The sequence below is a fragment of the Somniosus microcephalus genome, chromosome 26 (assembly GCF_052327205.1).
Source record: "Somniosus microcephalus isolate GS21.2 chromosome 26, FLI_Smic_1.0, whole genome shotgun sequence".
Taxonomy (NCBI): Eukaryota; Metazoa; Chordata; class Chondrichthyes; order Squaliformes; family Somniosidae; genus Somniosus; species Somniosus microcephalus.
The window spans coordinates 9,145,438-9,168,882 of record NC_141012.1 but is presented as its reverse complement, the minus strand read 5'-3'; the positions used below and the strand labels follow the sequence as shown (position 1 = coordinate 9,168,882).

The window sequence follows — 23,445 nt, the reverse complement described above, 5'->3', positions numbered from 1 at the left end:
TGTTTGTTTTTTGAAGGCCGATGATGTGATGTTTGTTTTGGACGAAGGCCGAGAATGACGGCCGTTTTAGTTGCCCTAGTTTGTTAATCCTCCCCAGGTTGTGGGAGCGAGTAATGTGTTTGAGTGTTTTTTGGGGGTTTCATCTGTTTTTGGTTTTCATGTGGGAAGGGCCCAGAGTTTGTACAATAAAGCATTTTATTTATTCACATTGTCCATGTTTGATCTTTGAAGTGTTTGTTGCCTTAACCGGCTGAGGGCTTGCGGAGCGGCTGCAATCATGTTCTATCATTGGCACAAGCCATTCCCTGACAGGGGGCCTAGAAGTGACGTTCAATAAGCCGACGACGGGCGGCCCTTGGACCTTGTGCTTCCCTCCTGGGCTGGTACTCCTCGTCCTCGTCGTCCTCATGCTCCTCCTGCTCCTCCTCCTGAGGTGGTGGTCCAACGTGAGGTGGCAGTGCCTGAGTCCTGCGGATAGCCAGGTTGTGCAGCATGCAGCAAACGACGACGAATTGGGAGACTCGATCCTGCGAATACTGGAGGGCTCCCCCGGAGCGGTCGAGACAGCGGAACCGTTGCTTGAGCACGCCGATTGTTTGTTCTATGAGGTTCCTCGTCGCTTGATGGCTCTCGTTGTATGCCTCTTCAGCAGGGGTCGTGGGCGCGCGGAGCGGGGTCATGAGCCAGGTACACAAAGGATAGCCTTTGTCCCCGATAAGCCATCCTCTTGGGGGAGGCTGTGCCTGGAACATGTCAGTCACAGTTGTCTGTCGCAGGATAAAGGCATCGTGGCTGCTGCCTGGAAAGCGGGCATTGACAGCTAGGATGCGCTGCCTGTGGTCACACACCAGCTGTACATTGAGGGAATGGTAGCCCTTCCGGTTGCGGTACTCCTCGGCATGCTCAAGAGGTGCCCGCAAAGCCACATGCGTGCAGTCAATGGCGCCCTGCACCATGGGGAAGCCCGCTATTCTTGCAAACCCCACTGCACGCTGCTGCTGCTTGTCCAGGGTCATGGGGAAGGAGATGAATTGATGTCTCCTTCTGAAAAGGGCTTCGGTCACCTGGCGGATGCAGCAATGCACGGCGAACTGGGAGATGTTAGCGATGTCCCCAGTAGCGGATTGGAAGGAGCCGGAGGCATAGAAGTTGAGAGCCACCGTCACCTTCACTGCCACCGACAGAGACGTCCTGCGCATCAGCTGTGGCTGCAGATCTCTCTGAAGCAGCCGGCAGATGTCTGCAACCACCTCCCTTCGGAATCGCAGCCTCCTAACACACATCGCGGCAGACATGGTCAGATAGGAGGTCTGCGGGCGGTATACCCTGCGTGGGTAAGGCCTCAGTTGGCGACGCCTGTTGCCCCCTCTGCGTCTAGCCAGGGCTGCCACTCTCTCACGGCGTCTGTAAGCCCTTCTGGCATAAGGCTGAAATTCTGCGTTGCCACCCAATGCAGCCCCCATTATATGCTGGCAAACACTGAGCTCTGAATGAAGGCAAAGATAATTGGTAAGCTCTGGCCTGAGCCAAAAATACCTGTCCAAGTGTTGGTCCAAACCAGTAAACTCTCCTCCTTGGTCTCTGTCCAAAAAACCGTTGCACAAGAGTGAATGCTGCAAAATGGCTGGCCTTTATACTGCTGGGTAAGTGCCCTTTAATTAGCGCTCCCCCCGGCCCGGCTGGCCTGTGTACCGTTCCACTTCACAGTCGCTCGGGACGCCCGGCGCACAATTGGCCGGCGCGAGTGAAGTTCCGGTTTGGGGCGCACAAAGGGCGTTGCACTATTAAATGACGTCATGATCTGCGCGCGCAGCAGGGCGCGCGCTAAGACTTTGCGCCGACGCTAAATGTGTCCTGAAGTTGGGGAGAGACGCAGATCGCGCTGCGCCCGGGCGATAAGCGCCTAGCGCTCGAGATCTACTCCCCCTAAGGCGCTAACGGCTGGCGCGCCCAACTGAATTTCTAGGCCAGGGATTCAACTGAAGGCTTTTAATCACTAAGAACATTGCAGCATTACAGGTCTTCCCACATCGGGTTCGTCTGGTAGGAATGACTCATACAGCTTTTGAGACCTTTATATGGCAAAGGACAGGGGCGTAGCCAATACACACAATAGGAACAAAAGGGGGCGGTTCACACAATACAAGCAGGTAAAACACATGGGCTGATGAAGGCATATATTTCATCACATTCACCCCTTCTACAGATTTAGTCTGTCCGGGGGTGTGATAGTCCTTCCTGAACGTCGCAACTGTACCTCGGGTTCCGACCGGGAGTCCGTGGTGCCCTCCTGGGCATACCCATGTGCTGGGGGTGTTGCAGGTACTTCTGGGGGCGGTGAGGATACCTCTGGGGATGGTGGAGGTTCTTCTGGGGGCGGTGGTGATGGGTCGTCGTCGTCGCTTCCTGCCGAGGCGAGGTCCTTTATGGACACGGTGTCCTCACGCCCATCGGCGTGCTTGACGTACGCGTACTGTGGGTTTGCGTGGAGTAGGTGTACTGCCTCCACGAGGGGATCCGTTTTGTGGCCCCTCACATGCTTCTGTAACAGGACTGTCCCTGGGGTGGAGAGCCACGAGGGTAGGGATACTCCTGAGGTTGATTTGCGGGGAAAAACAAACATCTTCTCGTGGGGAGTGGCGTTAGTAGCAGTACACAGTAGCGACCTTATCGAGTGGAGTACGTCTGGGAGGACCTCCTGCCAGCGGGAGGTGGGGAGGCCTTTAGACCTTAGTGCTAAGGTGACCGCCTTCCACACTGTCGCGTTCTCCCTCTCCACTTGCCCATTACCCCGGGGGTTATAACTAGTGGTCCGACTCGTGGCTATCCCCTTTGACAGCAGGTATTGGCGCAGTTCATCGCTCATGAACGACGCCCCCCTGTCAGTGTGGATGTAGTTAGGCATGCCGAACGTGCAAAACAGGTTGCCGAGGCACTTGATGACCGTGGCACTGGTCATATCTGGGCAGGGGTAGGCGAATGGGAAGCGGGAGTACTCGTCCACAATGTTGAGAAAGTACACATTGCGGTCGGTGGAGGGGAGTGGTCCCTTGAAATCTAAGCTCAGGCGCTCGAATGGCCGTGTAGCTTTGATCAGGCGGGCTCGGTCGGGCCTGAAAAAACGGGGCTTGCATTCCGCACAAGTGCGGCAGTCCCTGGTCATAGACCGGACCTCCTCGATGGAATAGGGCAGGTTACGGGATTTTATAAAGTGGAATAGCCGGGTGACCCCCGGGTGGCAGAGGCCATTGTGGAGGCCCTGTAGCCTGTCCCCCTGGATGCTGGCACACATCCCTCGTGATAGGGCGTCGGGGGATTCGTTGAGGGCCCCCGGCCTATATATTATGTCGTACTCAAACGTGGAGAGTTCGATCCGCCACCTGAGAATTTTGTCGTTCTTGATCTTCCCCCTCTGTTTGTTGTTAAACATGAAGGCTACCGACCGCTGGTCGGTAAGCAGGGTGAAGCGTTTGCCGGCATGGTAGTGCCTCCAGTGCCGCACTGCCTCCACTATGGCCTGGGCCTCCTTCTCTACCGAGGAGTGCCTGATCTCGGGCCCTTGGAGGGTTCTTGAGAAAAAGGCTACGGGCCGCCCATCCTGGTTGAGGGTGGCTGCTAAAGCGAAGTCGGACGCATCGCTTTCGACCTGGAAAGGGATGTTTTCGTCCACTGCCCGCAGCGCAGCCTTCTCAATGTCGTGTTTAATGCTGTTGAAGGCGGCGTGGGCCTCGGCCGTGAGCGGGAAGGACGTTGATTTCAGGAGGGGACGGGCCTTGTCGGAATAATTGGGGACCCATTGGGCGTAATAGGAGAAGAATCCCAGGCACCTTTTCAGGGCCTTGGGAGTGTTTGGTAGGGGTAGCTCCCGTAGGGGGCGCAATCGGTCGGGGTCCGGACCGATTTCCCTGTTTTCCACCACGCAGCCCAGGATACAGAGGCGCGTGGTGCTAAAGACACACTTATCCTCGTTGTAGGTGAAATTGAGTCTGAGGGCGGTTTTCAGAAATCTCGCGAGGTTCGAGTCGTGGTCTTGCTGGTCGTGGCCGCAGATGGTGACGTTGTCTAGGTATGGGTAGGTGGCTGTTAACTGGTTCTCATCGACCATGCAGTCCATCTCCCGCTGGAAGACAGAGACCCCATTCGTTACCCCAAAGGGGACTCTGAGGAAGTGGTAGAGACGTCCGTTCGCCTCGAAGGCGGTGTATGGACGGTCCTCCGGCCTAATGGGGAGCTGGTGGTATGCCGATTTTAGGTCGATGGTGGAAAACACCCGGTATTGCGCGATTTGGTTAACCATATCCGCTATGCGGGGCAGAGGGTAGGCGTCTAGCTGGGTGTATAGATTAACCGTCTGGCTATAATCTATCACCATCCGCTTCTTTTCGCTACCCTTAACTACTACTACCTGGGCGCGCCACGGGCTGGTACTGCATTCGATGATACCTTCCCGCTTGAGTCTTTCTACTTCCGACGCAATGAACCGTCTGTCCTCCCAGCTGTACCGCCTACTCTTGGTCGCTATGGGTCGACAGTTGGGTGCGAGGTTGGCGAACAGAGAGGGCGGCTTGACCTTCAGGGTAGCCAGACCGCACACTGTGAGGGGCGGCTGGGACCCACCGTAGGTAAGCGTGATACTTTGGTGGTGGCACTGGAAGTCCAGACCCAAGATCACGCTCAAACAGAGATCTGGCATTATCAATAGTTTAAAATCTCTGTAATCATTGCCTTTTACCGACAACATAACCGCGCAGAAACCTGTAATTTTTGAGGTATGAGTCTTATCGGCCATGGCGATTTTGCCCTGTGTGGGGACTATCGTTAGTGAAAGTCGTTTTACCAGGCTAGGATGAATAAAGCTTTCGGTGCTCCCGCAGTCAATCAAGCATTTAACCTTGTTCCCGTTTACCTCTATGTCCATCATCGATTTAGACAACGGATGCGGCCTGGATTGATCCACTGTGATCGAGGCCACCAGTGGGTCCTGGAGGTCCGTGTAGTTGGGGCAAGATGGTGGACTCCATGAGGGTGGACAAGATGGCTTCCAAGATGGCCGCTCCCACGGCGCGCACGCGGCGGTGGTGGAGTTGGAGGCGGGGTTCCCTCTGCAGACTTTGCTGAAATGTCCTTTCTTCCCGCATTTAGAACAGGTGGTGCCCTTCGCTGGGCACAGATGCCTGGAGTGTTTGTCCTGGCCGCAGAAGTAGCATTTCGGGCCCCGATGCATCGTGGCAGTAGTGGGGCTCCTGGGTGGAGGCTGGGGCTCCGATGGTGCTGGGCTGGCCTGAGACCTGGGAGGTGAAGATGGCTTCCAAGATGGCGGCCCCCACGGCGCGCACGAGGCGGAGTGGGCTGCGTGGCCTGGGGAACAGGATTCAGAGTTCTTCTGGGCCATATCCAGCGATCGCGCTATATCTATTGCCTGTTTTAAGTCCAGTCCCTCCTTTTCAAACAGTTTCTGCCGAATGTAATTTGAACTGAGGCCCGCAATAAGGGAGTCTCGAATCAGCTCCTCCGTGTACGCGATGGCAGACACGGCCTTACAGTTACAGTCTCTGCCCAGTACTTTTAGGCTTAGTATAAAGTCCTCTAGTGACTCACCATGCCGCTGCGTGCGAGTAGTCAGAAGATGCCTGGCGTACACCTCGTTTATTGGCCGCACGTAGTGGGCCTTCAGAATGGTGCAGGCATCCCCGTAGCTGGTGGCATCTTGGATGAGAGGGGAGACCCGATGGCTCACCCAGTTTCGCAGGATTCCCAGTTTCATGTCTCCGGTAGCGGTTGCGGCTGCTATGGTGGTGGATGAGTTTGCAATGAAAAATTCGAAGCATTGGAACCAGTGTCCGAACTGTGTGGCTGCGTCTGAGGCATGGGGGTCCAGATCCAAGCGCTCTGGTTTCAGGAGTCGATCCATCTTGGTGTTTTAGTGATTAAAATTGATATGCCATCAATGACTCAAAGACAAGGATTCAACTGAAGGCTTTTAATCACTAAGAACATTGCAGCATTACAGGTCTTCCCACATCGGGTTCGTCTGGTAGGAATGACTCATACAGCTTTTGAGACCTTTATATGGCAAAAGACAGGGGCGTAGCCAATACACACAATAGGAACAAAAGGGGGCGGTTCACACAATACAAGCAGGTAAAACACATGGGCTGATGAAGGCATGTATTTCATCACACCTTCATCATCACTGGGTCAAAATCCTGGAACTCCCTCCCTAACAGCACTGTGGGAGCACCTTCACCACACGGACTGCAGTGGTTCAAGGCGGCGGCTCACCACCACCTTCTCAAGGGGCAATTAGAGATGGGCAATAAATGCTGGCCTTGCCAGCGACGCTCACATTCCATAAACGAATAAAAAAAAAAATTCAAAAATACTTCAATGGCTGTAAAGCGTCTTGGGACATACTGAGGTCATGAAAGGTGCTGCAGAAATGTAAGTCTTTTCTTTTTTTTAACTTCAATCCTGCAGTCTGAAAATCCAGAAGGGAAACTTAGCAATGAATCAAGTATATTCAATTTCTGGGCAATAAACAGTACGTAATGGAACCTTTTTAAACTTGTGGTTGGGCTTCTATATAATCTTGAGAGCACTAAGAAGCTCCATCGGAATAAAAATATTATATTATAATATAGGGAAAGGGCGAGAAAGTGCAGTTGAGGTACAAGATCAGCCATGATCTTATTTTTTTTTATTCGTTCATGGAATGTAGGCATCGCTGGCAAGGCCAGCATTTATTGCCCATTCCTAGTTGCCCTTGAGAAGGTGGTAGTGAGCCGCCTTCTTGAACCGCTGCAGTCCGTGTGGTGAAGGTGCTCCCACAGTGCGGTTAAGTAGAGAGTTCCAGGATTTTGAACCAGCAACGATGAAGGAACAGCAATATATTTCCAAGTGTGGATGGTGTGTGTCTTGGAGGGGAACTTGGAGGTGGTGGTGTTCCCATGTGCCTGCTGCCCTGGTCCTTCTATGTAGAAGAGGTCGCGGGTTTGGGAGGTGCTGTCGAAGAAGCCTTGGCGAGTTGCTGCAGTGCATCTTGTAGATGGCACACACTGCAGCCACAGTGCGCCGGTGGTGGAGGAAGTGAATGTTTAAGGTGGTGGATGGGGTGCTGATCAAGCGGGCTGCTTTGTCCTGGATAGTGTCGAGCTTCTTGAGTGTTGTTGGAGCTGCACTTATCCAGGCAAGTGGAGAGTATTCCATCAAACTCTTGACTTGTGCCTTGTAGATGGTGGAAAGGCTTTGGGGAGTCAGGAGGTGAGACACTTGCCACAGAATACCCAGCCTCTGGCCTGCACTTGTTGCCACAGTATTTATGTGGCTGGTCCAGTTAAGTTTCTGGTCAATGGTGACCCCCAGGATGTTGATGGTGGGGGATTCAGTGATGGTAATGCCGTTGAATGTCAAGGGACATTGGTTAGGCTCTCTCTTGTTGAAGATAGTCATTGCCTGGCACTTGTGTGGTGCGAATGTTACTTGCCACTTATCAGCCCAAGCCTAAATATCATCCAGGTCTTGCTGCATGCGGGCACGACTGCTTCATTATCTGAGGAATGAATGGCGGAGCAGGCTCAAGGGACCGTATGGCCTACCCCTGCTCCTAGTTCTCATGATAGATTTTGTTGGGCAAGTGTATCAAGAGATATGGAGCAAAGGCAGGTAAATGGAGTTGAGGTACAGATCAGCCATGATCGAAGTAAACGGCAGAGCAGGCTCGAGGGCCCGTATGGCCTACTGCTGCTCCTAGTTCTAATGTTCTTGTGTATTAACTGTTGCAGCTTTCCAAATTGCTTACCGTTGGCTAGTTTATGACTTTCCTTTCTTCTCTTTCCTCTCTCCTCTGCGTCCCTCTCAAAAATCGTTAAGAAATTCTCTAAAAACATGCCACAAATAAAGACATTCAGCAGAGTGAAAAAACATCGCAAACCTAAATTCCCTCTGTTGCTATGTTGTAAGTGCCAACTTTTTTTATGGTGAGTTTTTTGTGTTAAGTAAGAGATATTAATTGCTGGGGAATGGAACATTTTCAATTTGGGCACAGTGTCAACGTCAAGCATCCCAGGTTAGATACAGCCCAACAATTTGCCTCAGCACCTACCTCAGAAACACCCCCAACTGCACTAGCCATCCCATAACTGCGTACGATTTCCAATTTAGTGCTGAATTAGGAGCATTTTCAGTGGTCCTATGACCACTCGTACCTGATTGAGACTCCTCTAAAGTCACTCCAGTAGGGGCAAAACCAATACAAATACCACGCAAGATTCAAACTCAAGTCTTGCACCTGGAGTCCGATATACCAGGAGTCCGGCACACCTGGGGTTCGACACACCTGTAGCTACTTGTACACTGGAAAAGATCACTTGTCATTTGCATATTTTAATAGTACTTCCTGAAAACCGTATATAAACCTGTGTCACAAATTATCTTATTTTTTTAATGTATCTTACCTTGACTCATGCTCTCCATTCCCTGCAAGAAATAGATTTTTAAAAAGTCAGTTGCCATTATCAGATGGGTACTCTGAGGAATCATGCAGAAAAAACAACTCCCAGATAGTGATTGCAACTCAGTAATATAACTGAGGTGTTCCGACATGAGGGAGATTTCTAGCCATCCTCTGAAGCCTACACAACCCTAAATGAGCCATAATGAATCCAAGCTAATTGTAGCTGGAATAAAAACAGAAAATGCTGGAAACACTCAGCAAGTCAGGCAGCATCTGTGGCGAGAGAAACAGAGTTAACGGCCCCGATTTTCCCCGAGCCGTCGGGCGGGGTTTCAGGCGTGTGGGGGGGAAAATCCCGAATTTGGGGGTCCCGACACCATCCCGCCCAAAACCCCGCCCCACGCAACTTTCAGGGGCGGCGGGTACCTGCCCCGCACTGGGACCCGCCGAAACCAGGCGGGAAGGGATTAGTGCCAATTAACTGCCTGTTAACAGGTAGTTAACAGGCAGTTTCTAGTCTAATCCCTATTTTGAGGGGTTTTGTGTGGGATTCCCGACGGCTCCAAACCACGCCAGGTTAGAGCGGCGGGCTGTCGGGTTGAAGGAGTTGAAGGGGTCGCGATGTCGGTGCTCAGGTGAGTGATGGGTGCATGAATGTAAAGGTAAGTGGGTTTGGTGTGTCTAGAGTGTGTAAAGAACTTTTACTTACCTGTACTTACCTTAACAGCCTTTCTTCCTGTAGGCGTCGGGAGCGCATCACTCAGCCGGAACTTAAAGCTGAACGGCTGCGATCTGTGAAAAGTGACAGCCTTCAGCTTTGAGTGCCGGTGACAGTTCTAACTGAGTCTGTGCAGAAGGACTCATGTTAGAACTCAGACTGTCTGTGTTTCACAGCTTCAAACAGCTGTGAAACACTGATATTTCATCTGTCAAGAAATCTTGACAGATGAAATTGCAGTCTGTGACATCACCTGTTGCCGGGTGGCCCTTAATTGGCCTGCTGAGCCCGCTGGGCAGGCGCAACAAGGTCAATCAAGGGAAAATCGCGCGGATTGGCCGGACGTCGATGTAGACGGGTCAAAAATCCGAAAGCTGAAGTCCCGCCTTCTTCCCGACAGGTTCGGGAAAATCTACCCCAACGTTTCAGGTCGATGACCTGTTGTCAGAACTGAAAAAGGTTAGAGATGTAACAGGTTTTAAGCAAGTATGGGGGCAGAGAAAGAGGGGGGGCAGTGGGGGGAGGAAAGAATAAAAGGGAAGGTCTGTGTTAGGGCGGAAGGCAGGAGAGATTAAATGACAAAAGGGACGATGGTAATGGGACAAGTAAAGAAAAAGATGGATCTCGAGGAGGTGTAAATGGGAATGAGAATCTTCAGCAACAGCTGCCGTCCAAAGAAATAGGGGCAGAGGTTATGATCTGAAATTACTGAACTCAGTGTTGAGTCCAGAAGGCTGTAAAATGCCTAATCGAAAGATGAGGTGCTGTTCCTCAAGCTTACATTGAGCTTCATTGGAACAGTGTAGGAGGCCGAAGACAGAGAGGTCAGAGTGGAAGTGGGACGGAGAATTAAAGTGCGAGGCAACCGGAAGCTCGGGGTCACGCTTGCGGACTGAACGGAGGTGTTCCACAAAGCAGTTGCAGTTGGTGTCAACATGCAGGCACCCAACATTACACGTGGTTTAAATGGACTAACGTGCTTAGCAATACTTGAACACTGGAAGCAGACTGAGAAAACATTCCTTTCCCCAGAGCCCTGCTCAATTTAATAACAATACAAACATGTTTCGTTATTTCATACTTGTCAAATTTACTATTCCCTGAAACAGCCCAAAACCTCAAACTATTTCACAGCTAAGCATGCAGAAACACAACTATTCCCCATTTCCATTATTATGGTAATTCTTCCTCTAAACTTTCCCTTCATTCCTCCAGTACGATCTCTAGCCAGCTTCTCTGCTTCACCGTAACCTCACTGGATTAAAATCAAGATTCTTCACACCCACTCTACGCATTACTTCCAAGAATTTCAAAATTCTGGGACTCCCAACCGAGCTGACCCCCCCGCCCCTCCCCCAACCGAGCTGACCCCCCCCCCCGCCCCTCCCCCAACCGAGCTGACCCCCCCCCCGCCACTCCCCCAACCGAGCTGACCCCCCCGCCCCTCCCCCAACCGAGCTGACCCCCCGCCCCTCCCCCAACCGAGCTGACCCCCCGCCCCTCCCCCAACCGAGCTGACCCCCCGCCCCTCCCCAACCGAGCTGAACCCCCGCCCCTCCCCCAACCGAGCTGACCCCCCCGCCCCTCCCCCAACCGAGCTGACCCCCCGCCCCTCCCCCAACCGAGCTGACCCCCCCCGCCCCTCCCCCAACCGAGCTGAACCCCCCCGCCACTCCCCCAACCGAGCTGACCCCCCCGCCCCTCCCCCAACCGAGCTGACCCCCCCGCCCCTCCCCCAACCGAGCTGACCCCCCCTGCCCCTCCCCCAACCGAGCTGAACCCCCCGCCCCTCCCCCAACCGAGCTGAACCCCCCCGCCCCTCCCCCAACTGAGCTGACCCCCCCGCCCCTCCCCCAACCGAGCTGAACCCCCCCGCCCCTCCCCCAACTGAGCTGACCCCCCCGCCCCTCCCCCAACCGAGCTGAACCCCCCCGCCCCTCCCCCAACCGAGCTGAACCCCCCCGCCCCTCCCCCAACCGAGCTGACCCCCCCGCCCCTCCCCCAACCGAGCTGACCCCCCCACCCCTCCCCCAACCGAGCTGACCCCCCCGCCCCTCCCCCAACCGAGCTGACCCCCCCGCCCCTCCCCCAACCGAGCTGAACCCCCCGCCCCTCCCCCAACCGAGCTGACCCCCCGCCCCTCCCCCAACCGAGCTGACCCCCCGCCCCTCCCCCAACCGAGCTGACCCCCCCGCCCCTCCCCCAACCGAGCTGAACCCCCCGCCCCTCCCCCAACCGAGCTGACCCCCCCGCCCCTCCCCCAACCGAGCTGACCCCACGCCCCTCCCCCAACCGAGCTGAACCCCCCCGCCCCTCCCCCAACCGAGCTGACCCCCCCGCCCCTCCCCCAACCGAGCTGAACCCCCGCCCCTCCCCCAACTGAGCTGACCCCCCCGCCCCTCCCCCAACCGAGCTGAACCCCCCCGCCCCTCCCCCAACCGAGCTGACCCCCCGCCCCTCCCCCAACCGAGCTGACCCCCCGCCCCTCCCCCAACCGAGCTGACCCCCCCGCCCCTCCCCCAACCGAGCTGACCCCCCCGCCCCTCCCCCAACCGAGCTGACCCCCCCGCCCCTCCCCCAACCGAGCTGACCCCCCGCCCCTCCCCCAACCGAGCTGACCCCCCGCCCCTCCCCCAACCGAGCTGAACCCCCCGCCCCTCCCCAACCGAGCTGAACCCCCTGCCCCTCCCCAACCGAGCTGAACCCCCTGCCCCTCCCCAACTGAGCTGAACCCCCCGCCCTTCCCCCAACCGAGCTGACCCCCCACCCCTCCCCCAACCAAGCTGACCCCCCCACCCCTCCCCCAACCGAGCTGACCCCCCCACACCCCCCCAACCGAGCTGACCCCCCTGCCACCCCCCCAACCGAGCTGACCCCTCCACCCCTCCCCCAACCGAGCTGACACCCTGCCCCTCCCCCAACCGAGCTGACCCCCCCGCCCCCCCAACCGAGCTGACCCCCCCGCCACTCCCCCACTCATACAAGGTTTTAAACCCCAAGCTTAATGTCAGCTAATAGAAACATAGAAAAACAGGAGCAGGAGTAGGCCATTCGGCCCTTCGAGCCTGCTCCGCCATTCAATATGATCATGGCTGATCCTCTATCTCAATACCATATTCCTGCTCCCTTGATGCCTTTTGTGTCTAGAAATCGATCTTGTGTCTAGAAATCTATCATAGAGATTCTCATAGAATGGTTACAGCACAGAAGGAGGCCATTTGGCCCATCGAGCCTGTGCCGGCTCTCTGCAAGAGCACTTCAGCTAGTCCCACTCCCCCGCCCTTTCCCCAGAGCCCTACCATTTTTTTTCCTTCAGGTACTTATCCAATTCTTTTTTGAAAGCCATGATTGAGTCTGCCTCCACCACCCTTTCAGGCAGTGCATTCCATTCTCAGGATAAGGGGTTGGCCATTTAAGACTGAGATGAGGAGGAATTTCTTCACTCGGAGGGAGGTGAATCTTTGGAATTCTCTGCCCCAGAGGGCTGTGGATGCTGAGTCGTTGAGTATATTCAAGGCTGACATCGATAGATTTTTGGACTCTAGGGGAATCAAGGGATATGAAGAAAGTGGAGTTGAGGTCGAAAATCAGCCATGATCTTATTGAATGGCGGAGCAGGCTCGAGCGGCCGAATGGCCGACTCCTGCTCCTGATTCTTATGTTCTTATCCCACACCATTAATCTTCTTGGAGCGTGACTGCCAATTAGGGAAGCCGTCTCCGCTGGCACAAACCCGTTTCACAGCCAGCATGCTAGAGGCTTTCTCAGAACCACAGTGCCAGAAGTGAAAGGCCAGCGTTAATGGAATTTCTAATGACTGATCTGACTGAAAACTCACATATTGTCCCGGCAGATTAGGAGGCTGGGGTGGTCCGCCGCGTGAAGGGTTCGTGTTGATCAGGGTGCGGTTCAGATTCGTTCTGCATCCTTCCACTGTCTCGGCTCCTACGGGACCTTTTCCCAACTTCTCATCTGCTTTCTGAAAAGCTTTGTCTCGCACTGCAGGGTCATCGGAGTTAATTCCTGCAACTAGATCCGCTAAACGAGGAGATTCAAATAGAAAAGCACAGAGTTTTAAAGGGGCTTCAACTCCTTGTATTCTATATAGACTGGGGTAGTGAAATGGGTGGCAGGAAGAGCAAAAGGCTTTTAGACCCAATAAGCCTGTCCCTTCCGAATCACAATCCCATGTTCTCACTATATTCTCACTTCACAAACATATCTACTTGGCTCTTGAACCCATCTGTATTGTATTGTATTGTCAATTGCCTTCCCTGGTACTTTACCCCTTACTCCTCAGGTACCTTCTCCCGCCATTTCAAATCTGCCATCATCACCACCCCCCCCCCCCCCCCCAGTCAAAAAACTGACCCCTGACCCCTTCGGTCCTTGCAAATTACCGCTCCATCTCCTACCTCCGTTTCCTCTCCACAGTCCTTGAACATGTTGCTGCCTCCCATCTTTCCCGAAACTCCATGTTTGAACCTTTCCAATCAGATTTCCGCCCCTTCCACAGCACTGAAACAGCTCCAATCAAAGTCACGAATAACATCCTATGTGACCGTGTTACACTATCCTTCCACATCCTTGTCTGAAGCTGAACCAGACTGTTTGCAACTTTGGTGTCATATCTGACCCCGAGATGAGCTTCCCACTACATATCTGCGCCATCACTAAGACCGCATATTTGCACCTCCGTAACACTGTCCGACTCCTGCCTCAGCTCATCTGCTGCTGAAACCCTCATCCAAGCCTTTGTTACCTCGAGACATGACTATTCCAACGCACTCCTGGCCAGCTTCCCATCTTCCACCCTTCATAAACTTAAGGTTATCCAAAACTCTGCTGCCTGTATCCTAACTCACACTACGTCCTGTTCACCCCTGTGCTCGCCGACCTACACTGGCTCCTGGTTAAGTAATGCCTCGATTTTAAAAGTTTTCATCCTTATTTTCAAATCCCTCCACGGCCTCGCCCCTGCCTATCTCTGTAACCTCCTCCAGCCCTACAACCCTCCGAGATCTCTGCGCTCCTCCAATTCTGACCTATTGCGCATCCCCGATTTTAATCATTCCACCGTGCCATCAGCTGCCGAGGCCCTAACGTCTGGAATTCCCCCCCAAACCTCTCCGCCTCTCTACCTCTCTTTCCCCCTTTAGGACACTCCTTAAAACCTACCTCGTTGACCAATCTGCCCTAATATCCCCTTATGTGGCTTGGTGTCAAATTGTATTTGATAACGCTGTGAAGCGTGTTTGGACGTTTCACTACATTAAAGGTGCTATATAAATACAAGTTGTTTTTGTTGAACAGTCTGCAGTTTTTGACACGGTTCACCACACTATCCTCCTCCAATGCCTCCCCTCCATGGTCCAGCTGAGTTGGACTGCCCTCACTTGGTTCCACTGTTACCTATCCAGTTGTAGCCAGAGAATCGCCTGCGATGGATTCGCTTTAGCTCTGGAGCCCAAGGATCTATCTATCCATGGCTTCCTTCTGTTTCTCATCTACATACTGACCCTTGGCGACATCATCCGAAAATACATAAGGTTCCACAGGTACACTGACACCCTGCTGTACCTCACTACCACCCTCACTCGACCCTCCACTGCATCTGTGTGTCAAACTGCTTGCCCGACATCCAGTCCTAGATGAGACAAAATTTCCTCCCACTAAAGATTGGGAAGGCTGAAACCACTGTCTTCAGTTCCTGCCACAAACACCACCACCGTTTGCATCCCGCTTCCTGGCTACAGTCTCAGGCTGAACCAGACTGTTCTCAACGCGACGTCCTACTCGACACGGAGCTGAGCTTCCGACCACATATCCTCTCCATCACAAAGACCTACTTTCACGATCGTAATATCGCCCTCCTCCGCCCCTGCCTCGGCCCATCTGCTGCTGAAATCCTCGCCCATGCTGTTGTTACCTCCAGACTCCACTATTCTTTGGCTCAGTGTCAATTTTTATCTGATTATGCACCTTTGAAGCAGCTTGAGATGTTTTACTAGGTTAAAGGCGCTATATAAATGCAAGTTGTTGCTGCTGTTATAATCTATTACCCTCTGGGTCAAAGGGTTCCGCTTAATTTGCCTTCTTATTCTGAACTTCCACTCCCTGGTATTTGAACTCTTTATCACAATTTCCCTGGATCAACTTCCGCCCAACTTCCTTACACTTTTCTCATAACTGAAACTACTACATGAAATCACATCTGTTACCCTTTCACATGCAATAGGAAACTTTCGATTTACTGGCACCTAAATAACCGGAAATCTCGGTTAACCGGCAAAATTCAGGAGTAGGTTCAGGTAAGTTTTATTACTTGCCTTCCTCCATCTGTTGCTGTGCAAGGGTGTGGCTGCAGCTGTTGCTAAGCTACAGAGACGCTTGGAACCTGTGGCCATTGTTCTGAACCTGTTGCTAAGCAACAGGGTTTGTTGCTTTATACGGAGCTCTCAGCTCTCCGTATCTTTTACTATAGCTTTCGGTTATCCGAAATTTTTGATGAACCGGCACCACGTCGGTCCCGTCGGTGCCAGATATTTCCAGCTGTTAAGTAACCACAGCTGCACACAGTTCCCCAGATGGGATCTAATCAACACCTGAATTTTTGTGCTCAAGTCTGGAGTGGGACTTGAACCCACAACCTTCTGACTCAGAGGTGAGAGTGCTGCCCACTGAGCCACAGCTGACACCTTGGCAGAAGATGGCACCCTTTTTCTCACACATACATATACACAATGCACACTATATATAAATCTAATACAGAATTACACATGCACATATTTTCAAATCCATCCATGATCTCACCCCTCTCTCTAATCTCCTCCAGCCCCACAACCCTCAGAGATTTCTGCGCTTGTCCAATTCTGACCTCTTGCGCATCGCCAATTTTCATTGCTCCACCACTTCAGCTGCCTGGGCCCTCAGCTCCAGAATTCCTTCCTTAAACCTCTCCGCCTCTCTCTCCTCCTTTAAGATGCTCCTTAAAACCTACCTCTTCGAACAAGCTTTTGGTCATCTGTCCTAATATCTCCTTATGTGGCTTTGTGTCAAATTTTGATTGATCAAGAAAGACTAACATTTATATAGCGCCCTTTCATGACCACCAGACGTCCCAAATGGCTTTACAGCCAATGAAGTACTTTTGGAGTGCAGTCACTGTTCTAGTGTAGGAAATGCGGCAGCCAATTTGTGCACAGCAAGCTCCCACAAACAGCAGTGTGATAATGACCAGATAACCTGTTTTAGTGATGTTGAATGAGGGATAAATATTGGCCAGGACACCAGGGATAGCTTCCCTGCTCCTCTTCGAAATGATGCCATGGGATTGTTTACGTCCACCTGAGAGGGCAGACGAGGCCTCGGGTTTAGCGTCTCAGCACTGCACTGGAATGTCAGCGGAGATTTCTGTGCTCAAGTCTCTGGTGTAGGATTTGAATCCACAGCCTTCTGACTCACAGGCAAGAATACTACCAATGGAGCCATAGATGACAATAGCTGATAATCGCCATGTGAAGCACCTTGGGACGTTTTACTATGTTAAAGGTGCTATATAAATGCAAGTTGTTGTGGAAATATAGAATCACACATGCACACTATATACAAACTCCAATATAGAATTACATATGCTCAGCTGTGTCTCAGTGGGTAACACACGTGCCTTTGAGTCAGAAGGTTGTGGGTTCAAATCCTACTCCAGAGACTTGAGCACATAAAGCTAGGTTGACACTCCCAGTGCAGTACTGAGGGAGTGCTGCACTGTTGGAAGTGCCGTCCTTTCGGATGAGATGTTAAACCAACGCCCTGTCTGCTCTCTCAGGTGGACATAAAAGATCCAAAAGCAGCGGAGTGCTCCCTGGTGTCCTGGCCAATATTTCTCCCTCAACCAACACAACAAAAACAGATGATCTGGTCATTATCACATTGCTGTTTGTGGGAGCTTGCTGTGCACAAATTGGCTGCCGTGTTTCTTACATTACAACAGTGACTACACTTCAAAAGTACTTCATTGGCTGTAAAGTGCTTTGAGATGTCTGGTGGTCATGAAAGGTGCTATATAAATGCAAATCTTTCTTTCCATATATAAGCGCTAGAATTATATATAAACTAAGAAAGAATTGCATTTCTATAGCATCTTTCACCACCACCGGACATCCCAAAGCGCTTTACAGCCAATGAAGTACTTTTGAAGTGTAGTCACTGTTGTAATGTAGGAAACACGGCAGCCAATTTGCACACAGCAAGCTCCCACAAACAGCAATGTGATAATGACCAGATAATGGCCCAGAAATTCAGGTCTCCACGGGTGAGTACGCACGGGGTACTCACCCGTAAGCCCAATGGAAGTGCTGGTTTCCTGCATGCACTGCGCATGCGCGGGAAACTGGCACTTCCGTTCCCCTGAAAGAAGGAGTTCAGAGGTCGAATGCATGTGCAGGAGAGGCTGCGCGTGCGCATCGAACTTCGTTTTTTTTTACAGGTTTTCCCGGGAGGGTAAGTCTGCAGAAGTTACACATTTAAAAAGCAGGCGCAAGGCCTGCTTTTTACAAGGTAAGTGGTGAATTATTAAAATTAAAACATTTTTTCCACAGGTTTATTATTTTTAAATACTTTAAAGCAAGGTAAGTTTATTTTTAGCCCCGTTAGAAAATAAAATTATTTTTTTCAATAATTTAAATTGTTTAAAATAGTTATTTCATGTAATTTATAGTTTATTTTAAAAAATGTGATTTAAAAAAAATTTATTTGAAGATTTAGTGATGTTTTGGGGCCGTAGTATTTATAAGTTTTGACAGCTCTTCCTGTCAATCTTATGAATGAAACATTCCCTGCTCCGATTGGCTCCCCATGGCCCACGTGATCCCAGGAAACACATCGAACTAACTGCGCCCCTGGGATACGCAAGCACTGCGCGCCGGCAGCTTGAGCAGGCCCAGGATCGCAATCCCACGCGGGCCCACAGCTCAACGGCCGGCATGCTAGGTAAGTGCAGGTCGGGGGCTTACACCCGCGGGAAGCCTCCGACCCGAATTTCTGGGCCAATGTGTTTTTAGTGATGTTGGTTGTGGGATAAATATTGGCCAGGACACCGGGGATAACTCCCCTGCTCTTCTTCAAAATAGTGCCGTGGGAGCTTTTAGGTCCATCTGAGAGAGCAGACGGGGCCGCGGTTTAACGTCTCATCCAAAAGACGGCACCTCCGACAGTGCGGCACTCCCTCAGCACTGCATTGGGAGTGCCAGCCTAAATTTTGTGATCAAGTCCCTGGAGTGGGACTATGAACCCACAACCTTCTGACTCAGAGGCGAGAGTGCTGCCAACTGAGCCACAGCTGACACTAATATACAATTAATTATGCACGCTATATACAAGCTATCCTATAGAATTACAGATGCACAATATATGCATTATCATATAGAATCACACACGCACACTATATGTAAAATCATGCAAGCTATCCTATAGAATTACAGATGCACAATATATGCAATATCATATAGAATCACACACGCACACTATATGTAAAATCATGCAAGCTATCCTATAGAATTACAGATGCACAATATATGCAATATCATATAGAATCACACACGCACACTATATGTAAAATCATGCAAGCTATCCTATAGAATTACATATGCACAATATATGCAATATCGTATAGAATCACACACGCACACTATATGTAAAATCGTGCAAGCTATCCTATAGAATTACATATGCACAATATATGCAATATCGTATAGAATCACACATGTACACTATATGTAAACTCTAATGTACATCATTGAGTTTCTATAATGTGAATCCAGCCCTTTAGGCTGCAGCCCAGGGCCATGCTCTGACTGATCGTCCCCCTCCACCCCCAGGCCGGGCCCCCACACTCACTGATCTCATCCACCTGCCGCAGGAAGCGCTGCAACTCCGGCTCCATGCTGCCCGGCCCGGACCCGCTGGCCGCCGCCGCTCCCCACGCCCCGCCAATAGCCCACGCCCTTGCTACGCAACCCGGCAGTAAAGCCAGAGCCCATTGGGCAAAGACTGTCGCTAGGGCGCGGGGCACCGCTGTTGCCCCTGGTTACCGTCAGGCCCAGCTGGCAACCGGGCCCCCCGCTGAAATATCCAATCCTCAGCATCCTGTAAATCAACCACAAGAACACAAACAGGCATCTTTGTAAATATAGAGCCCTATCAATAGAAAATAAAAGCTATATAAAGGTTTGTTCCGGTTTATCCCTAAAAGAAAGACTTGCATTTCTATAGCACCTTTCACAACCTCAGGACCTCCCAAAGCGCTTTACAGCCAATGAAGTACTTCTTGAAGTGCAGTCACTGTTGTGATGTAGGAAATGCGGCAGCCAATTTGCGCACAGCAAGGTCCCACAAACAGCCATGTGATAATGAGCAGATCATCTGTTTCAGTGATGCTGGTTGAGGGATAAATAGCAGCCCCAGGACACCGGGGAGAACTCCCCTGCTCTTCTTCAAAATAGTGCCGCGGGATCTTTTATGTCCACCTGAGAGAACAGACAGGACCTCGGTTTAACATCTCCTCCGAAAGGCAGTACCTCTGACAGTGCAGCGCTCCCTCAGCACTGCACTGGAGTGTCAGCCTAGGTTTATTGTGCTCAAATCTCCTGGTGTGGGATTTGAATCCACAATTTTCTGACTTAGCAGCACAGGTGCTACCAACTGAGTCACAGCTTTCTTTCAGGTTTATCTTTAAAAGGTATATATACTTATAACTATTATTATAATAATGTTAATAACGGTAATGATTCTGCTATTCCCATTTACACCTCCTCTAGACCCATCTTTTGTTTCTTTACTTGTCCCATTACCTCCTCCTTTTGCCTTGCCCCATCATCGCTTTTGTCATTTAAAATATCTTCTGCCTTCCACCCTATCGCAAACCTTCCCTTTTTGTTCTTTCCTCCCCTCCCCCCTTTCCCTGCCTCTGTACTTGCTTAAAACCCATTACATCTCCAACATTTACCAGTTCTGACAAAGGTCACGGACCTCTCGCCACAGAAGCTGCCTGGCCTGTTGAGTATTTCCAACATTTGCTGTTTATATTATAAATATACACAAGTGTTTATTTTTCAGGTTTATCCCTACTTTCTCCTACTGCTGCACAGTTGCAAGTGAGGGTGGTCTCCACTCGGGTACCTCTCTCAGTATTGTCAACCTTCCAGGATTGCCCTGGCATCTCCAGGAATTTAAGATTAATCTCCAGGACACTGCTGAGAACAAAACCCAAGGAGAAAAATATTGGGGTATTAAAAAAAATGTATCTTTTAAAATTTTCTTTGAACACTTTAGTTTATTAGTTATAAAAGTATTGGAGATGGGGAAAAAAGGCTGTTTGACTGAGCAGAGCAGTCGGAGGTGGGAGGTCATGTGATGAAACCTCCAGGGATAAGACAAACCAAAGTTGGCAACGCTACTCCGTATCCAGCCGGTTATTTTAAGCAGGCAGCCCACTTTTTGTTTTTAATGTAAACTGGGTGGCAAAGGTGCAGTTAACCAGGTCTGGTCTTTGGCAGATTATTTCCATCCAATATCGGGAGGTTTAAAGCCATAATCAGGAGCATGTTCCATGTTCACTGACACTAAGGTCATCCAGAACATGCACCAGGTGTAGCTCAGCTCCCCAGCCAGATCCAAGACCTGGTCCTGGTCAAAGGGATCTCACCAACCCCTAGTCAGTTAGCACCTGACCTGACACATGGCATGAGCCAGAAAGACAACAACAAAATAAATATAATACATCACAGATACTGATCTCAAAAAAATTTAAGAAATAGGGTCAAAACTAACACTAAATACAAAATATACAAATTATAATCGATAATATTCAGCCCCCTCCAGAAACAGCGACAGTCTAAATGAAAACATTTTTGAGGATATAACTGGTAGAATAAATAAGGGAGAACCAGTGGATGTGGTGTATTTGGACTTTCAGAAGGCTTTCAATAAGGTCCCGCATAAGAGATTAGCTTACAAAGTTAAAGCACATGGGATTGGGGGTAAGATACTGTCTTGGATAGAGAACTGGTTGGCAGACAGGAAGCAAAGAGTTGGAATAAACGGGTCTTTTTCCAAGTGGCAGGCAGTGACTAGTGGGGTACCGCAGGGATCGGTGCTAGGACCCCAGCTATTCACAATATATATAAATGATCTAGACGAGGGAACCTGATGTAATATCTCCAAGTTTGCAGACGACACAAAGCTGGATGGGCGTGTGTGCTGTGAGGAGGATGCAGAGAAACTCCAGTATGATTTGGACAGGTTGGGTGATTGGGCAGATGCATGGCAAATGCAGTATAATGTGGATAAATGCGAGGTTATCCACTTCGTTGGCAAAAACAGGAAGACAGATTATTATCTGAATGGCAATAGATTGGGAAAAGGGGAAGTGCAACGAGACCTGAATGTCCTTGTGCACCAGTCACTGAAGGTAAGCATGCAGATGCAGCAGGCAGTTAAGAAGGCAAATGGTATGTTGGCCTTCATAGCGAGAGGATTCGAGTACAGGAGCAAGGATGTCTTGCTGCAGTTGTACAGGGCCTTGGTGAGACCACACCTTGAGTAATGTGTGCAGTTTTGGTCGCCTTATCTGAGGAAGGATGTTCTTGCCATGGAGAGAGTGCAGCGAAGATTCACCAGACTGATACCTGGGATGGCAGGAATGACTTATGAGGAGAGATTGGGTCGATTAGGCTTATATTCGCTAGAGTTTAGAAGAATGACCTGAAACGTTAACTCTGTTTCTCTCTTCACAGATGCTGCCTGACCTGCTGAGTATCTCCGGCATTTTCTGTTTTTATCCCAGCCTCACCTTCTGTCCACTTTGGGCTTGGTTTAAAAAAAATGGCACCTCTTCCATTCTTCGTGTGTGAGCCTAGACCATGAGTGTTGGTTGGCTATTCAACTGTTCAACAGTATAAGGGTATCTCAATCGAGCCTGTCGGGTTCTCACCCAGCGTCGCCACATTCAGACTTTTCACCAGAAATCATTAAGTAGCAATCAAGAACAGGAACCCTGGTTGAATTTAAACCCCTCTTGAGGCCAGGGTGATGAAGGCAATTGCAATGCCCCCAGTTAGATCAGCTATCTCAACACAGGAGATCAGGAGTTGAACCTGGGACCATTCCTGCTCTGTATGGCTTAGTATTACACTATGAGTTGTACTTACCCATTCAGCCATGTATTAAAAGAACTTGATTAAATCTGCTAAGTTTTTCTTCTCAAACATATTTGGGAAATGCAGTAAACATTGAAGTTTGGATTACTGCTGCTCTGGAGATGCCAGGTTGCTCTTTATTTGGTTATTAGAGATTGCTGATTTATAAAATGTCCACTACAGACAAAAATAATGAAAACCATATTTAATATTACAATCGTTCACAGTAGAGTAAAAGAGGATGACAGATTTAATATCACAGTGCATCAGAAATCTATTATAACAAAAATTACTTTGCCGCATGGTTGCACTTGCAGTTGAAATCGCTACCTGGGACTCAAAGCTCAAATCAGCCAACCTTCAGTGTGTTTTTTTTAACGCAGGGTGCACTACCAGATTGAGCATCGTGATCCCAACTGGCATCCCTCCATCCCTGCCCCAGCCCCACCCACCCGGGCCCCCCACTCCCCTGACAAAAATAAATAATTTTTGTCTTGTTTTAAAAAGAAAGACTTGCATTTATATAGCGCCTTTCACGACCACCGGACGTCCCAAAGTGCGTTACAACCAATGAAGTACTTTTTGAAGTGTAGCCACTGTTGTAATGTAGGATTAATTTTAATGTAATTTAGCTTGGTAGCAGTCCCTTTAACTTAGTCGCAACATATTAGGTTTAAAAACCAGCTTCAAAATTACGACCCCAGCCTAACTCAATACAAACGTTGCAAAAATTTGTTTGACCATCTCCAAGAGGAAGGAGCCAAGCCACATTCAAACAAGTGCATACTGTTATAAATCTCATCATCATAAAGAAATGACTCATGAAATAATGCTGGACGGCCAGCTGGTGGCGCCGTCCAAGGAGTATAAATACTCGGGCGTGGGCCCAGATTGCCCAGGGACATTTTGTAAGACAAGGAACTAGTGAAGTACAACTAGACCTCCATGTTCTGAAATAAGTTGATTAAAGCCTTGCTTTATACTCAAACCAAGTGCGTAGTGAGTTTTATTACGTCACATACTGTGTGATTTGTTATGTGTGTGACTAACAGTTAGTTTTGAATTTAGCTGACAGTTATTGA

At 50.4% G+C, this 23,445-nt stretch overlaps 1 protein-coding gene across 2 annotated transcripts in view; it reads right to left on the bottom strand.

Moving 5' to 3' along the window:
• Positions 1–19,172, bottom strand: part of ttc12 (tetratricopeptide repeat domain 12) — a 62,821-nt gene extending 43,649 nt beyond the window's left edge. For both annotated transcript variants that reach the window (XM_085967793.1, XM_085967795.1), the window contains exons 1-4: positions 19,065–19,172; positions 13,009–13,208; positions 8,454–8,475; positions 7,799–7,876 (exon numbers count right to left, since the gene is read on the bottom strand). In XM_085967793.1, coding sequence (XP_085823919.1) covers positions 7,799–7,876; positions 8,454–8,475; positions 13,009–13,208; positions 19,065–19,110 — 346 coding nt within the window. In that variant the 5' untranslated portion in view covers positions 19,111–19,172. The remainder of the gene's footprint in view (positions 1–7,798; positions 7,877–8,453; positions 8,476–13,008; positions 13,209–19,064) is intronic.
• Positions 19,173–23,445: the final 4,273 nt, after the last annotated feature.